Below are 16,744 nucleotides of genomic sequence, written 5' to 3' on the forward strand. Positions count from 1 at the left end.
TTCAAACACACTGCAATATAATTCCTGATTTTATTGTGAAACAGAGAGATTTAAGACGGGTTAAGAACCTCTGTATTACTGTAATGAAAAGAGCACCAGTTCTGAGGAAATACACATAAATTGCAATATTTAGTGAAACGGTCATTATATACTTAACTGTATTTTACACCTAGATAATCTAGTAGGTGCCTCTGTTCAAGAAGGAGAGACCTTTCCCTATCCCCAAATCAAACAGGATAGCGGTACAGTAGTTACGTACTACTATACCACCTAATCAGCAGTGCTAGTTACATGCTTCTGATGTTGCTGAAAAATAAAATTGAATTGTAACAAATCCCTGATACAAGATACTTTGAGCACCTGCAGGAAAATGTCCATGTAAACAGCAATACATGATACAGTACACATTAAATAACAGACAAGACAAATCCTATACCTTTTTGACAATATATTGAACAGCTTTATGCTGGAGCTAATCAACATAATCATAATGCACACTCCTTGATTTCAGACGCTCAGAATTAAGCCACATCATTTGGGAAGAAAACTGTAAACATCATGCCTGCCTGACAGCAGGGTGACAGTGTATGATCTCCGCGAGAGATGTTACAGCAGGATTACTGTCTATGCCAACTAGTTACACTCAATGCGTGGCAACTGTCAGTGGCTGTGAGGAAAGGATAAGACTGGTACAGGAACCTCTGACCAGCATGGACTGTGGAGATACTGTTTGTATCTGTTTTTCAAGTATGTGAAGCACCTTCTCTCATAAGATCATCAAAACTTGAATGTTTTGATCAGCTTATTGCTTTTACTTCATCTCTTCCTCACATAATAAAAGAGGGAAAGAAGATGATAGTTAGGCACAAGCATGGATTCTCATTTCTTTCTCAGGCCACAAGTATTGGCCAAAAGTGTGTATTATTTCCGCAAGTTCTAAAGAAGAGAGCTGTAGTTCCAACAGCTGACTTCTTGTTCATGGAACAGCTGCCCTTGTCTTCACCTTAGTATTTTTCACTTGTAAAAGTAATAAGAACACCCTCTAAGGTCTTACAGATTGAAGATAAATTAATGTTTAAAACAGTTAAATCACAATCTTCTTTCACCCTGTGCTAATTGTACCTGATAGAAATAACATGACTGTAGATATTTTTACAGGGAATATGGTCTTTCACTTCCCTGCAAATGTAACCTGTTCTCCTGCTAGAGGTCAGGTGAAGAGACTAATCACACAAGTGACTGAGAATTTAAATGCCACAGATTCAAGAACCACTGTTTTTTAAGGAATTCCAGTTCCTTACATCAGAATTTAAGGGGAAAATAGATGGAATGATAGGAACAACTTACCCTAAGACAGTTCGGCTAGAATATTTAAGGTCCTGTCCTGCGTGACACAATTTTTCCTCCCCAGCATTTTAACTTGAGATGTCTCTGCTCCCTTAACCCTGAATATGTTCCAATCACTAGACAGACAGACCTCTCTATTCCTGCCCTGGAAAATACTCAGTACTCACAGCTGCAGAACTTAACCTTCTGCACTTTTTAAGAAAGTAAAAGGAAGTCTTAAAAAGCACAATTTGTTTAACTGTGCATAATTAAAAACACCACTTCATGTAAGGTAAGGGTACACTTCCCATTTTCCCCTCTAGATATATAAAAGGACATTGAGGCATCAATAAAAAGTATACTGCTGTTCTTACTACTACATTACAATTCATGGAATAAAATTAACGCCCCAAAGAAATTGACACAATGGGAAAGCAATTTGTCAAAAACTGCAAGAAATGGCATACATTAAATATAAAACTCATATACAAAAAAGGCTAACTTTTTTTTAAAAAAGTTTCGACAGTTCCTTAAAATTACCTAGTTCATTGATTTGAGCCTACCACACACTTACTTTGGACTATAATAAAATAACTAAGGGAGATAAAATACTACTAAAATGCTTCAGTTGGAGAACCGAGGTACCAATCTTCACCACTGCATTAAAACTGCAGCATGTATGCATAGCTGAGAAGAAACAGCCCTTACGCACTGCTTCCCTCTGGTTCTTGTGTCATGTCAGCGTTGAACTCTGGAATCTGGTCTGCAAAGGACTGTGTCATCCACTGTCCATTAGGAACTTCACCAAAGGATGATGACCCCTCACAATACTGTGGATTGCCTGCTGATAGAAAACAAACAAAACAAAAATAATAACATAGAGATGAAAAAAATACAGTCGATTCCATCAACTAAAATAAAATAATTAAAAATAAAACACCCCCCCAAAACGTCACTACCCTTAAAGATATTTTCAGTTTCCATCTTTCCTTCTACTTTTCAGCTTCCTATTCAGACTCCAACTTATTTCCTTTGAGTGTCTACTTCTGTAGATCCAGATCATTCCCCCCCAGTTATATTTTCTTCATATCTTCTTTGAAGAGAGAATTTAAGGGTGGTGTATATGTAAATTATGAGTCTAAATGTTTAAAAGAATACTTATTTTGCAGTGTTTCCTATAAATAAAATTATTCTTCTCTAAGGGACATTCTCTTTGACAAAATAGGATAGACAATGCAAAAGTTCAATTTACAACATAAATGAGATTAGGACTAAAAATTCATGACTTCAGACGAAGGTGGCAGTTACTACTTCATAGTATCATAGAAGGGTTTGGGTTGGAAGGGACATTACAGACCACCCAGTTCCAACCCCCTGCCATGGGCAGGGACACCTCCCACCAGCCCAGGTTGCACAAAGCCCCATCCAGCCTGGCCTTGAACACCTCCAGGGATGGGGCATCCACAGCTTCTCTGGGCAACCTGTTCCAGTGCCTCACCATCCCTGAGTAAAGAATTTTCTCTTAAAATCTAACCTAAATCTCCCCTCTTTTAATTTAAAAACCATTCCTTTGTCCATTTTTTTATAAGCCCCCTTTAAGTTCTGAAAGGCCTCTGCCATTGTTTTTCATATTTTTTTTAATTACAGTTGGTAGTATTTTAGGAAGTAAAATTCCTGACTTCTTAGTTACAGTAAGATCACTACACTCATCTTTCTAGTCTTCATTCTGTTCTTCTTCGCTCCTTTCTTAATTTCCTTACAATTTTTTTCCAAAAATTGTCGGGACTGAAAATCACACTTTACTCAAGAAGTTGCATGAACTTCAAACACAGAAAACCTACAGAGAGCGAAAATTTGTTTTTCTCCCACTCTTAAACTGCTTCCACACTAAAAGCTGAAGAATACCACACTGCTGTATGGTCTGGGTTTTGGTGACTGCCCACCCATGATGTAAAAATAGTAACGTTTGTCTTCAGATTATTCAAGGCAAACTGTATGGTCACTACACCAGCTATCCTAACACATTACATTATTTGGATGACACCATTCAAATACTCCTCCTTCATCTACCCCACCAGTAACGAAACGATCTCAGTTGTACTTTGTATTGTACTGTGATTTTATCTGTTTCACCATTCTCTGTCTTTGCTTTCCTTAGGAACGAAAAAAAAATGAAACTTTTGTCTGGAGAACATGGTGCGTTTATACAAAAGTCAATGCAATCGAAAATAGTGACTGTGTAAGTCACTAGTGACGTCTGTTTGTTACGTCCTGGGAGACGGACTTTAGGAGAACAATTTGAAGTTGCAGATAAATGATTTTAAATAGAGAAAATGGCTTTTCTCCCCGCTCCCTCCCAGAAAGACTGCACAATCCCTCAGTTATATGAGTCTAACTGATGCTATACTTTAAAAATATTGTATGAATTGTGGAAGTGCTGAAAGGATAGAAAATTAAATGTATGGAATGGTTATAAAAAGCTATATATAATGGTTTACAGACCGAATGCCCCAAGCACCACTCCTTACCAGTTCCGTTTGAAGAGAAATTGCACTGTTCACTTTCATATGGTGCACGATCACAGTAAGCTCCTCCATATGCTGCTTCATAACCTGGATCATATTTTTCTTCTTTGACAGCCATTTTTTTAGCATCCTCTGCAGAAAGAGAAGACTTCAAGTATTAAGAATAAAAACGATCACTGAGCATTTTTATAAGATAACATTTGAAAAAAACAGTCACACATTTTACCAGGTAATTCCAGCTCCCCTTAGATAATTAAAGCTAAAAAGAGTAGAATCTCCAGCTCTATACCACGCAATTTAGGGTGGATGATACATCTCCCCCCCCACTCCCCCATGATTTTTTTAATTTCCTTTTGCTTGTGCATCTGCTCGTTGTGTTGTATGTCATGCTACACCTTTATAAAGCACTAAGAAAATAAACACTATACCTTGTGCAAGTTGCAAGTCAAATGTGTACTGCACTTCCTGCACCTCCGTGTTTGGTGCAATGCCTTTCAGTTGATCCCTTAAGTCTTTTAGCTTTATGTAATAATGAACCTTATCTTGCGCACGAGGAAACTGAGCACATCTTGCACTGGATGATGGCATAACATAGCAGAGCTTGAGACACAAAGCAAGAAAAATAGCATTACTGGTCCCTGAATTATTAGCTAATATATAATGCATCAAGAATAACTCAACAGTTAAGCTCATGTTATTGTTTTAAACCTTTGTACAAACATCAGCTAATGCTGAAGGTGGTTCTGGGAGAGGATAAAAGGAGCCCGGGACAGGATAAAAAGAGCCCTTCATTTTTCCCGGCCAGCTAAATGTCTTTTCCTAAAGACAGAGGCTGATTACCAGCTGTTGAAGCTAGGACAATTCTCACCACTTGATTATGTGCTGCAGGAGAGGTAGTACAAGTGTGTGTTACAATACTTAAAATTTACAAGTATATGCCTGAGAGTGTAGCACACGGCAGAGCTCTCTGAGCAAGTGGAGTTTGGAGCCAGAAAGTCCACAGAGGAGTACGTGCTAGTATGCAAAAACCCCACCCCAGTGAGAAAGGCATCACGGGTTAATTAGCCTTGCTTCTTGGCCAAGTACGTCTGCATCACGCTTGCCAGGGTTTGAAATTCTGGAGTCAGCATGGGTGAAGCCAATTTAAGTGTCTCTGTCTCTGCCAACAGCCCTTTCTAAAGGCTTGAAGTTAGTTCAGAAAGAAGGAATTGTATCCAGTACATTTATTACAGTGCAGTATTTATGAACAAGTGCTTGTAAATAGGATTATTTATCTTTTACAAATACTACTTAAGAAGGAAGCATTTTATCACCAACAGCTCTTTAGGCTCTAATAGCAACACTCCACCATTAGAACAGGACAGCTTGGACTTGAAGCACTAGTGATTTGGGATAGATAGAAAAACAACCCAAAAGTTTGAACTGAACAGGCAATGAAACTTTGGAATAAGCTGCCTGGGCAGGTAGTGCAATCGCCTTTGCTGCAGGTTTGTAAGAGCAGGTTAAACAAACCTATTTGTGATGATACATAGCTGGTCTCTTGAGATACCTTCCAGCAGCAGATGTCTGTGATGAATGAGGTATTTTCCAGCGCTAGATGTCTATGATTAATGCACTCTTCATCAAGATGTACTTTAAGTGTCCAACTTAATTTCAAGCTGCAAATCAGCTTAAGAAGACTGAGTCTGATTAAACTGCTTGGGCATGCCCAGAGCAGCAGTGCTGTAGGGTGGAACAGCACAACAATGGACTTGCTATTCTTTCTCCCCTACTGTGGCACTACTAGCACCACAGTCATGTTCAGTATCAAAACCCAGTGACAGCATACAGAGAATTGGACACAGATAATCAGATCAAAGTAGATGATGGTTACAAGGGCATGCATATTTTATTCATATTTTAAAAACTCCTCAGAGAATGAGCTAACCTACTAGCCATAACATACAATTTCCTAAATAAAATCTGTAAGTCTGATGAAGCTATATGAAAGATGTGTCTGAAAGTTGCCCAATCCCACTTTCTCTGTTTAAGTAAAAGCCTTTCGCATTCCTTGTACTTTGGTCAAACTTTGACATTACTGTAATTGGGGGTAAGCCCTAAGATTTCATTGCTTTTGAAATAACCCAAATGGAGTGCTCTGCTGTTGTTCTTCAGTATCAGTACTTACAGTTTCTGTATCTGGCACCTTGTGTGGCTGCAATCCAAATTCCAAGTTCTTAACTTTTATTCCAAAAACTTCTCTACTAAAAATTTCATAAATACCTAAAAATGAGAAGATGACGGTATGAGTGGACAAAAAAAAAGTCACGGATAGAACAAACTCATTCAAAGTTAAGATTCTCACATTTTCCATTGAAAGCTGCTATACGAGGTTTATACTTTTGTAATTTCTGCATCAGAATTCGCCCTCCTTCCCGAAACTCTTTACTAAAAGAGAAGGTAAAAAAAAAATCATTCAAAATTATAACTATTAATTCATTAACAAGTGTGACATTCTCCTGTGTTATCCTACCTGGAGAGGTCTTTGCTTCCAGGTGTTGTCCTTTCCACCATGTTTGTAAATCCAATGCCGTATTTATGTGGTAAGGTGTGGTCATCCATATGGTTCAGCTGTTCATTGCTTAGACCAGACATGAAGAGACACTTCCCTGAGAAGTAGGAAGATATGTATTTGCCTTTAAAAACAAACATACAAAAACAAACAAACAAAACCAAAACCAACACACACCACCAATAAAAAACCCTCGACTACCAACACAGAGTACTGGAGTGCTACAGGAAGAGTCTATGTTAACAGAGCATCAGCTAATTTGGGGATGACTATTGCCCTATCTATAAAGGTTTAAAATAACTAAACTTACTTTACCTATTCCAAGAGGACAGAAAATGCGCAGTGAGCAACAGGACTCCCCCACCACAATCACTGGTATGGAAAGCAGACTTACACTCCAGAAGCTCAGTATGGAGCTTTACATTTTGTAAATCACTTACAAAGGGTATGAATATGGATTTTGAGGGAAAGATGTGACGAATACAAGGAGCGTTGGTTTTGTTTTACATCTTTGTAATTGCTTCTTCTGCTGGGCCCTCTCCAACAGAACGCGTTAACATCTTATATCAACAGTTAATGTAAAAAAGTATAGCTTGTGTGATGTACAGTGCCAATCTCTTAAGGACAAATTAAGCACAGGTAGTTCTTAATGATCCAAGAAACTTACAAACGCTTGGATTTGTCAGAGCATGTATATCTGGTCTGCTTCTTGGTAAAGAACACTAGAAAAAAATAACCAAGCCTGATTTACTGGTCTGCTGGATACCCGAAGCATTTTGGCTGGAGTATCACAGGGCTACAAATTAGCCTGCGGGGAAATCCCTACTACCACAGGTAGAATGACTCCCACTACGCAAACCAGAGTATTCAACAGAGTTCAGGTATGAGAACGTGCTGCAGAAAATGTTACTTAAACGGGAAAACACACAGGAAAAAAAACACAAACAACTGTGTGGAGAATTGAGTACGCTAGTATGCCTACTGGGAAAAGGCAGTGGTTGTTGCTTTTTCATAAGTTAGAAAGCTTGTTTAGCAGAAATGAGTAAATGCAAGAAGAAGAGGGTTTGCTGAAACACTTTCTGGGGAAAACGCACGTAGTCTTATTCTGTATCAGAAGCTGATGCCTACTGACTTAACCTTGGTAACTCAAGTACTAGCAATTTAATTTTTTTATTCCTTATGTTGCACACTAACACACTAAGAAGTTATTTACTAACATAACCTGTTAAACTGCGTTTACCTGACAATTCTAAACCTGCATTGAAAGTCACTGATTACTCCTCTTTTACTTCATTCCTTTCTACATACGCTGTTTGTCAGAAAGTTACGGCATTTAAATCAATCCCAGCGTTAAAAGCAAAATCCCGCTCTCCACCCAATAAAACCCCAAACTGGTTTAAAGTGCCACAAGTTCTAACAGGGTTCTGCAAGTTCTATAAAAATACGGGAAAAGAAAAAAACTTACGGAAATAGTTAAAAAGAAAGGAAAATTAAAAACTTACAAAAATGGTTTCCAGGTCCAGGATAATGATGTCCTTTGTAAGCTGCCATCAAGCCAGGGTTTATGCCAATCTACAAAGCAAGATACCAGTCTGTTTTAACGATTAGAACATGGCTTTCTAGTCAAAAATGTAATCAAGTTACAGCCAGGAAGCTTATTCGATTCTCTGAAGTTACTGTCAATAAACAAAACCATGTTATTGATATCTTCCATTGTTAGTTTAAAAAATTGACAATTTTAGAGCAGGGTCTCGTTTAGAGGTACAATGTCAAAGGAGCAGCTCGTGGCATGTATTTTATAACCACTGGTGTAGCACTTCCAGTAAATTCTCAAGTAACGGTCTTTCATGACTATGTAGTATACGTAAGCCTTAGACTTCTTAGAAATTCGAATTATATTTCTATTAATTTTAACAGAAAATGCAAAGCAGCTATACACACAGGAAGCAGTTTCGATACTTTATCTTGCAAGATCTTGCCGTGTAAGTAATACAGATGAGCATGCAGAAGGAACGTAAGTCACAACCACTGTGAGTGGATTGTAAGTGACAACGCAGAGCATTTCTGCGAGGTCTTTGTGAGCTACTTACTATTACGATGTCCAGATCGAAGGTCAGAATATCAGGTAAAGTCTTGGTCAGAAGTTCAGCTTCAGATACACCATTAAAGCGGTCCACTTTTCTTTTGACTTTAAAAGTATCTGTGATCTTCTCCTGTTTGCCTTTTGACTTAGTCGGTTTTTCTTTTTTAGCAGCAGGCTTTTTGGGTTGCTTTGGCTCAGTTGCTTTGGCTTTTCTCTTCCTTCCTCCTTTTTTAACTTCTGAAACACAGCAAATATATTTTCTGCACGTTTCTAATGCTGCAGCATGGACGTTCAGATAGACTGAACTGAATGCATGAATACAAAAAGAAATCAAATGGAAATTTGCCTTCAAAATTTAAGAACTTAAACAATTACCAGATGAATTTCAGTTTTCCAGGCTCAGCACGGAGCCATCTTGCGCGTCTCTGCACCACAGGCGCACACACTATTCACAGGCAACTACACTGACTTAGGATACAAGCAAAGAATAATCTCTTGGCTAGGTTACGTTGCTACATGCTGTATGCAACAATCTTTTGGAAATAGTTTCATTTCTTTTGGAGAATATGCCAGAGCATGAAATCTTAGCATTCCAAGCAATGCTAAACTAAATTACAGTCTACTATTCACACTTCAGCTTCCAAATATGAAAGTTTGTTATGGATTACATATCAAAGAAACCAAACTGCACACCAAGAGCAATAGGTCTGAAACATTACCTAGAGTGTAAGGTATAAACTTGTCAGAGAAACAAACACAGGAACTGAACACTGCATAAGCTATTCACAATTTATCATTTACAGAATAGATACAGCCCAGTGCATCATATAGCAAGGTAACGTATGAGAGCTTATAGGTCTCAGTTTGAAGGAGTGACACCAAACATTAATTTTTATTTACAAAATGCAAACGAAGTAGTCACTACCCGCTCAATTGAAATTTCCTTGTCTTCTGGCCCCTTAAGCTTGGAGATTGAAACAGCACAGGTAATAGTCACAATATGAACCTAGAAATCACTCTTTGTGAATAGAGATCTATCTTTGTTCATTAATAATGTCAAGTTGCAGAACACCACTTGAAAATAGGGAAACTTACTTGGCAGCAATCAGCAAAGAGCCAAAGTAATCTATTAATTTAAAATTGAGACTCCATCATATTTTCAGTTTCTAGATGATATTCTCCCTCAGAAAACAAATATGATGGATACTGAGGCGCTGCCCTCAGCCTGCTAACTTTTTTGGGGCTGTTTTTGTTTGCAGTCAGCTTTCTTGCAAGAAGCAGGACAAAAGCCACGTGAAATTCCCACCACACCCTTGGAGCAACTGCTTAGGAAAGCTATAGTAACAGTCCTCCAGCCAGTTGAGTCACAACGAAGGAGAAACGAGAAAGGTGCAGACTTGGTGAGGCACGTAAGCAGCTTTTCTTTCCTATCCCTTGTAGAACTAGGAGGTTTTCACATAATGGCAAAATGCAAGAGTGTCATCCAGCTCAGAGTAGTTGAAGTATTTCAAATGAGGCAGGATAAATTCTCCTAACTGTCAAGCTGGTAAGACACCTACCAACCAGACACTGTCATGAAAGATGAACCGTCTGGCCACAATGCCAGGGCAGCCTTTCAGAGGGCAATCCTGAATGTTTTCCTTTTTTTTTTTTTTTTTAATCACAGCACGCAGTTGGACATCGAATCTTTGCCTTTCATACATGTTCCTGCAGATTTCACAGATACCTGGTAAATTTGCAAGCCCTGACTTCCAAGGCTTTATTCAGCTTCCAATTTTTGCAAAAAAAATATTAGTGAACAGCTTAATAACACAAGGTTACAGTCATCTAAAAATACTTGAAAGTACAGTCCCTGTGTTCATGGTAACTCACATTATTCCAGGAATAAAGCTGCAAAAGAAGCCTTACCATATAGCACGTGGGATGCATGCTAACTGTAGTGAGTAATGCAGTGAATGAACTCAGCAGTCCCATCTATTTAAAAACAGAGGTTTCTTCCAGGATTTCACCTGGCCAAGCATTACAACTTATAAAGAAAAACTGAAGCTTATCAAAGGACTCACGTAAGTAAGCAATGTCACTGCATGAATTGGCTGCTGTATTGCTTTGGTACAGAGAGCTCTGACCATCTAGGTATTAAATGCAAGACTAAACTCTGCGTTCATATTTGCTGCAGAATCAGAATTCAAGCATGGCAAAAACCACTGCCTTTTTATGTAGTAAAGAGCAAGCATAAGAGTAACAAGGGTTCTTTCCTTGGCAAGGTTACTGTGAAATCTAACTCCACAAAACCTTAGTGAGGGAAAAGAAAGGCAATGCACAAGTGCATAAAATACAGAACTTGTGTAATACACGGGACTGTTTCCAGCATTTTTTTGTATTTGTTTAAATAAGACTCACTGAAACAAACAAACAAACAAACATTTAGTGTCTTAGCAATTCAGTATTTGTGGTTGCAACACATTAAACCACCAGTTAAACAAATATTTCAAACAAACAATATCATACTGTATTTCTCTGGCAGAAATTAAAATAAATAAATAAATTTCAACTTAGCCTGGAAAAAAGAAAACTTCCTTCTCTAACATAATACCAAAAGCCATGAAGTCAGCTAAAAACAATACATTTACCCACTGAAGCAAAAGCCTGCTTTTCCTGGAACAAGATAATTTTGTGAGACTGAACAATGCGAATACTATGACTGGGTTTTCTTCTTAGCTTCTTCCTTGTTTGATAACTAATGTTACTAGAAGAATACAATTAATCAAATACTTTCTCAAAGAGCACCAAGAAAAGGAAATCCAACAGCTCTAAAGTAGCTGTTTATTGAGACCAATATAGACATACGTTTTTTCCAACGACTCCTAACATTTTTGCTTACTTAGTGTAGCCCAGTCAAACTACCTTTAGGAGGTTCCTGAGCAAATTCTGGCTCTGGCATGCCCTCTACAGTCGGCTGCTCAGTCATGATTTCCATGTTAGGCGGCGCTGTCATCATTTGGTGGAACGGAAACGTGTAAAAAGCTTGAGCTTGCTGAAGGTACGCGTAATATCTTTAAAGGGGAGGAAAAAAGAGGCATGACCCATCAACGACTTAGAAATTTAGTGATATAACTGCTCTACTAACAAGGCAGTACATTACACAAATCCATTAAGCAGCCCAGCTGCTTAGCAGATAGGAGGTGACACTGCACCCAACACTAACAGTCCAGTTCTCTGAAAGCACAGAGATTTCCCCTAACACTGGAAAATAACAGCGTGCAGCACACATTAACCAGCCCGACTGTCTACCGAACAACTCACAACAGAATGGAGTTAAAACTCTTTGGCCTTTAAGTTTCCCAACTTTTAGATTTCTTAATTCTACATCGGTTACTTTATCTGATGTGACAGCGAATGGATGGACGAGTCATTTTGGGCTACGGAAAATTACAAGTACACAAATCATCAGTTACAGTGCAGATTATTAAAGGGCTTTAACAAAGAGCGTGGCAGATGCTGTCCAGTTATCCCACACTGGATCCCAACGTAAATATTGCTCTTATTCGACGTGGAAGTGCTCACACACACAGATTCAATCTCCATCTATGCACACAGACATCTTGCTATATACAGCTTTTTTGTGCCATGTATTTATTAGACACACGCAGCCCTCAAACCCCCAAATAAGCTTCTGCTTCATACTGTCGTTCCCTTGTGCCTATGTAGCCACCTTGTCCACGGATTACATGGCAACACAAATACATTGAACAGATTGCATGAACATTAGATTTTCAAGAAATATTTTTATGAAAGTTATTCAAAAATTATTTGATGTTTTTATTAGGTATATAGAAATAACTCAAAGGCCACCCTTGCAATGTGAAGGGACCATTCTCTATTACGCAATGGATATTTAAGAATTTTTAATAACCCCACTATCAGTCAGATTTAGGCCGGAGCAGCCCACAGGTGTGCCATCAGGCCACTAACTGTGACCCAAACGCCTGCCCTGAATCACGGAGAATAAATTTGAACTTAGGCCACCCAGATTTCTGGGGGGCTGTCTGGCAAAGTCACAGGGGATGTTCTGAGCATAGTACAGCCCTCAGTAGCTGGCACAGTCGCATTTTATGTAAAATACCAAAGCAGTTACTGAACCAAACAAGACAGATTTCCAGATTTGCAACAGGGATCACAGTCAAGAGACGAAGAGTCTGGTTCATAATGCCCTAAGTGCCTAATTCCACAGAGCAAAGCGGCGAGAGAGACGTGAAGTGAGAGCGACACGAAGGCGTCTAAGCCAAGGACGGCCTCTAACAAGATGTCTCCTTGTAACGCACGTCTTATTACTGGAAACATTAATGAAATCCCCTTCCTGTAAAGGAATTGCCATTACAGGGAAGCTCCCTTTAAACGAGAGGCCTCGCACCGTACGGCAGCCAGGCCCTCCAACGCTTGGTGACGAGATGAAAACCTCCCTCTACCCTGCCGGGAACCCTTCAGCCCGCTTCCCCTGGTCCCCGGCGCTTTGTTCTCGCTGTCTGCGTCGCGGGACGTTCAACAAACCACACGTCCCCTCCCCGCCACCGGCCCGGGAAGGGAAGGGAAGGGAAGGGAAGGGAAGGGAAGGGAAGGGAAGGGAAGGGAAGGGCGCCGCTACCTGCCCAGCTCCTCGGCCTCCCCGCCCGGCCCCGGAGCGCCGCCGGCGGCCATGGGGCTATTGTCCGCGCCGGCCGCCCCCCGCCGCCCCCTGCCCGCCGCCCGCTCCCCGCCCGCCCGACCTGGAAGCGGTCGCTGTGCCCGGTGCCGCGGCGGCCCCGTCCCCCTGACGCGCATCCTGCGCGCCCGCCCCGCTCCGCTCCGCTCCGCTCCGCCCCGCCCCGCCCCGCCGCCATGCCCGCCGGCGTGCCCTGGCCCACCTACCTGAAGACGCTGGCGGCCAGCCTGCTGGCCATGCTGGCGGGGGCGGAGGTGGTGCACAGGTACTACAGGCCCGACCTCGTGAGTGCTCCCGGGGCTCCGGGGATAGGGGGCGGCCGGGCTGAGGGGTGCCCCCGCGGGGGCTTCCCGCCGGGCTGGGACCGCGGCTCTGCCGTGGGGCTCTGTGGTGGTTTGTTTGGAAGGGCGTATAGAAGGGGAACGGGGAAGGGGGTGGAAGCAGGGCTTTCTCCCGCCCCGCTAATGAAGGTGACCGATGCTTCTCATTAGGAAGTGGCAGACCGAGCACCCCCGGGGGTACCGGTGGTCGGTTTGGTCTCTTAAAGGCCTTAGAACTTGCAGTCGTGTCAAAATATAAGCAATGATGCCACTCTTCTCACGGATAAGTAAAAGGATACACGTTTTTAATAATAGAACTTTATTAGAGGTAAATAGGCACATATTAAGAATGATCTATATCCCTTTAAATTAGCAAGAATTTTAATTAAGGAGGAAAGATATTTAAAATGTCATCTGTTTCCCTTTCAAAATGTAATCTCATCCATTTAATTTACAAAAACAAAACACTAGAAGCAGTGAGACTTATTTTTCCTCTTGGTGACAGAAAAATATTTACAGAAACTTCACCTGGTGCTTTAAAGCTATGCTAGACACCTCCACCAAGCTTACTCTCCCAAATGGCAAAGAGCAGCTTTGTGCCTTTAAACAGCCTGTGCTTCCTTCCTCCTTTTACTACAAGTGTGTTTTGCTACTTTGAAATAGAAGTCAAATTACAAAAAGGTAATAGGTTAATTTTCAAGATGTTTTGCTTGTAAAAAATATTATACTCTGCTCAAAAATGAGGGAGATGTAATGACAATTTGGATATAATGCCATCTCTTACAGGGTGTTAATGTACTGGTTTTGTGAGTTTAGTTTTTCTTCTGCTACAGCACTGATATCTTTCTGTTTTTAACAGAGTATACCTGAAATACCTCCTAAGCCTGGAGAGCTGAGAACAGAACTGTTGGGTGTAAAAGCAAGATCGAGCAAAGCTGAAACATCCCAGCACTGACCACGCTTTACTTATGTTATGAAAACTAGAACTGATAAAGCATTTGTTCAACTATCTCGGCTGTAGAAATCCACATGAAATATTCTTTATGCTTTTTTGTTTCACTGAAGTAGAGTTACAGGCAGCATACATTGTAAATAAATGCGTGATAAATACTGTCGGAAGTCCAATCAGTTGTTTACCAAAGAGCGTATGATTTTTAGTCTTGATTTGCAGTGTAAATATCCTCCAAAATAAAAGATGTGAATTCACATTGACTGTGTCTGATGGAGTTTGAAGCTTTTCAGCTGATGCCCTGCTTTTGGTATAGGTAGAGTTAATTTTCTTCATAGAAGTTTACATGACGCTGTGTTCTGGATTTTTGATGAAAATAGCAGCAATAACATGGATGTTATATAGTTGTTGCAGAGCAGTGCCTGCACAGAGGCAAGGTCTCTTCAGCTTCTTGTGCTGCCCTGCCAGCGAGGAGGCTGGGAATGCACCAGGAGCTGGGACGGGACACAGCCAGGGCAGCTGGCCCAAGAGATAGCCTATGCCCTGTGATGCCCTCAAATTTAAAACTGGAGGGGAAAGAAGTGTGTGAACAGAGTGATGGCCTTTGTCTTCCCAGGAAGCTGTTATGCAAGAGCCCTGCTTTCCTGTAAATGGCTGACAACTGCCTGCTGAGGGGAAGCAGCAACTGAATGCCTTTCTTGGCTTTGCTTGGGGGCATAGCTTTTACTTGACCTACCCAACTGTCTTTATCTCAACCCCTGAGTTTCCTAACCTTTACCTCTCCCATTCTCTCCCCCTTTCCATGGGTCTACTCAGGGAACAGCTGTGTGGTGCCCAGCTGCCTGCCAGGGTTAAACCACAACAGCTGATGAACAAGTGTAGGAAGCTAGAGAAACGTGAAAACATTAAAAAAAATCAAACTTTTATTGCCACTCATTAGCCCTAATGAGAGTGTCTGTTCTTCTGTAATAGAACCCCAACTGACTGTTGGCACTTACTATCTTGCTACACTATGACAATAGTTTTGTTCTATGCAATACAGAACCTAGTACAGTAAATTATGGCATGAACAAATAAAAACTCCTTACAGCTGCACTTCTTGTACAGGACTAATGCTGGTTACCTGCTGTTACGGCGGCTTTGTCTGTATTACTGACAGGAAATCTATTTTGGTCCACTCGGTTGCATTAGTTAAAATAGAACAAATATGTGCAGATAACAGCAAAATTGTTTGTACTCCTTGTGGGCACCTTCTGTTTATGTATTGACTGCTTTTGAACAAAACTAAGTGCAGGTTTACCTTTCAGTCCTCAGGCTCTCCACAAAATTCTTGCACGAGGAACTCAAGAAGATACACCAAGTCAGCGTACCACGAGGATGGTGTGCCAACCCCTTTTTGAACAGTATGCAGCAGAGCATGTGAAGGCTGGGAATTGCTTTCCCTTGACAAAGGCACCCAGATTAGGCACAGGTTTCAACCTCAAAATCTCACTCACATTTGACTTGGGGAAAAGAAAACCACAGGCTGGCAGATGATTCATATAAGGAAAAAAAAAAGCTCAGTTCTGGTGACTGTGCTCTGCTGTACCTATACAGTGTTTAGATTGCTAACTGTAGACCTCAACGTCTTTGAGAACCAGAGAACAGCTTATTGAAGACAGATGAGGCACTTTGGGAATATTTTGTTCTTGCTCTGAATATGGGTAACTGAAAACCACTGTTGTTTCTCTTTAAAGTGACGGGATTCACCACCCCTTACCCGATTTACTCACAGTTTGTCAGACTATCGCCTCTTTCATTCTGCTGCTGACTCTGACATTAGATGGATTCTACTTCAGAACTAAAGGCTGCAGCAAATTTAATCACAAATTCATTTTTTCCAAACGCATCCTGCTTCTAGTGGAAACTGAGCAACAAGGAGCGTGTTTTAGCACTGAGGGAACCACTCTTGAGTGCCCAGCTAGTAGCAGCAAAGGTGCCAGGGCGCCAGGTTTGAGTAGCAGTTACTGCCCAGAATCAGTACAACTACAGGAGTGAAAAAAAACACAACTCCGTATGACTGCAAGACATTTCTTCAGCAGTGATACTGTTTCACAAAGTTGACGAAAAGTTACAACTGCGTGTTTGTGCCTATTAATAGCAAACACTTGTCACTCCAGGGTAAATAAAGCAGCTGGACCACAGCCATGCTGCACATGATAGTCTCAGCTGAGGAAGATGAAGAAGCACAAAGCATGACTCCAAAGTGTGCTCTTTATTATTTTTGAAATGGAATCAAATAGGGCATCCTG

At 40.8% G+C, this 16,744-nt stretch overlaps 2 protein-coding genes across 6 annotated transcripts; one reads left to right on the forward strand and one right to left on the reverse strand.

Moving 5' to 3' along the window:
- Positions 1-18: 18 nt before the first annotated feature.
- Positions 19-13,320, reverse strand: TDG (thymine DNA glycosylase). Of its 5 annotated transcripts, none has more exons than XM_040560427.1 (10): positions 13,249-13,320; positions 11,390-11,538; positions 8,493-8,722; positions 7,905-7,974; positions 6,364-6,499; positions 6,196-6,278; positions 6,019-6,113; positions 4,280-4,451; positions 3,855-3,983; positions 19-2,170 (listed from the first exon to the last, which is right to left on the reverse strand). In XM_040560427.1, exons 2-10 carry the CDS (start codon positions 11,481-11,483, stop codon positions 2,031-2,033), a joined length of 1,149 nt encoding a protein of 382 aa, XP_040416361.1. In that variant the 5' UTR covers positions 11,484-11,538; positions 13,249-13,320; the 3' UTR covers positions 19-2,030. The 5 variants fall into 5 exon arrangements, with proteins under 5 accessions (XP_040416361.1, XP_040416369.1, XP_040416350.1 ...); XM_040560435.1 differs by having other exon boundaries at positions 19-2,167; positions 13,249-13,310; XM_040560416.1 differs by lacking the exon at positions 13,249-13,320 and adding an exon at positions 13,128-13,222 and having other exon boundaries at positions 19-2,167.
- On the forward strand, positions 13,297-14,712 carry C1H12orf73 (chromosome 1 C12orf73 homolog). Its single transcript, XM_040560493.1, has 2 exons — positions 13,297-13,468; positions 14,364-14,712. Exons 1-2 carry the CDS (start codon positions 13,361-13,363, stop codon positions 14,457-14,459), a joined length of 204 nt encoding a protein of 67 aa, XP_040416427.1. The 5' UTR covers positions 13,297-13,360; the 3' UTR covers positions 14,460-14,712.
- Positions 14,713-16,744: the final 2,032 nt, after the last annotated feature.

This window comes from Cygnus olor, chromosome 1 (genome assembly GCF_009769625.2).
Source record: "Cygnus olor isolate bCygOlo1 chromosome 1, bCygOlo1.pri.v2, whole genome shotgun sequence".
In the NCBI taxonomy this organism is placed as follows: Eukaryota; Metazoa; Chordata; class Aves; order Anseriformes; family Anatidae; genus Cygnus; species Cygnus olor.